Genomic DNA, 1,280 nt, shown 5'->3' with positions numbered 1-1,280 from the left:
AGGGGTTTGGGGTGGGAATTCCAAAGGGTTTGGGGTGGGAATTCTGAGGGGTCTGAGAGGGGAATTCCAAAGGATTTGGAGTGGGAATTCCGAGGGGTTGGGGGTGGGAATTCTGAGGGGTCTGAGGGGGGAATTCTAAAGCGTTTGGGGTGGGAATTCCAAAGGGTTTGGGATGGGAATTCCAAAGGGTTTGGGGGGGGGAATTCTGAGGGATTTAGGAGTGGAATTCCCAAGAGTTTTAAGTGGGAATTCTGAGGGATTTGGGGCGGGAATTCTGAGGGTTTGGGGCATCCCTGAGGTTGGGAATGGCGGGAAGAGAAACGGGATATTCCTGGGGGTGGGAATTCCGAGGGTCTGGGGTGTGAATTCCAAGGGTTTTTGGAGCCTTCCCGGGGTCAGGAATGGGGAGACGGGATAGGAATTCCCGGGAATTCACCTGTGGAACAGGAAAGTTCCGGCAGCCGAGGCCAGGGCCCGGTTGGCCACGAAAACCACGGGATAAATACTCTGGCAATCCTCCTCCGACAGGGAATCCCCCACATTCCTGGGAATTTTGGGATTTGGGGGGGTCCTGAAGCCCAATTCCTGCTTCTCCCATTCCCATTCCACCCGTTCCTGGTCATTTATTCCCAGTTTCTCCCCATTCCCACTCTCCAATTCCCGGTTTTCCCCGTCCCCGCTCCTAAATTCTTTCTGTCCTCATTCTCTTCCATCAGGAATTCCTTCCAATCCCTGGGAATTTGGGATTTGGGGGGGTCCTGACCCCCAATTCCTGATCCCTGCCATTCCCATTCTCCCTCTTCCTGCTCCCAAATCCCTCCAGGATCCCTAAAATCTCTCCTGGGACCCCTCAAATTCCCCCCAGGATCCCTCAATTCTCTCCTGGGACCCCCCAAAATCCCCCAAAATGCCCCAAACCCCTTCTGGGACTCCCCAAATTCCCCCCAGGATTCCCAAAATTCCCCCGGGGACTCCCCAAACCCCTCCCAGGACCCCAAAAAGTCCCCCAGGACCCCCCAAAGCCCTCCCAGACCTTCCCAAATCCCTTCTAGGACCCCCCAGGACCCCCCAAAACTCTCCTGGGACCCCCAAATCCACCCCAGGGTCCCCAAAATCCCCCCTGGGACCCCCCAAAATCCCCCCCAGGACCCCCCCAAATTCCCCCTAAGGCCCCCCAGGATCCCCAAAATCTCTCTTGGGACCCCCCAAGCTCCTCCTAGGACCCCTCAAATTCCCCCCAGGATCCCAAAATCTCTCCCAAATTCCCCCCAAACCCCCCC

At 56.7% G+C, this 1,280-nt stretch overlaps 1 protein-coding gene across 1 annotated transcript in view; it reads right to left on the bottom strand.

The window, feature by feature from the left end:
- Positions 1-430: 430 nt before the first annotated feature.
- Positions 431-1,280, bottom strand: part of LOC113980350 (putative STAG3-like protein 2) — a 1,931-nt gene continuing 1,081 nt past the window's right edge. The window contains exon 3 of the mRNA XM_027707574.1: positions 431-544. Coding sequence (XP_027563375.1) covers positions 433-544 — 112 coding nt within the window. The 3' untranslated portion in view covers positions 431-432. The remainder of the gene's footprint in view (positions 545-1,280) is intronic.

Source organism: Neopelma chrysocephalum, unplaced genomic scaffold, assembly GCF_003984885.1.
Source record: "Neopelma chrysocephalum unplaced genomic scaffold, ASM398488v2 Primary Assembly neopelma1_93804, whole genome shotgun sequence".
In the NCBI taxonomy this organism is placed as follows: Eukaryota; Metazoa; Chordata; class Aves; order Passeriformes; family Pipridae; genus Neopelma; species Neopelma chrysocephalum.
This window is presented reverse-complemented; position numbering and strand designations above follow the sequence as displayed.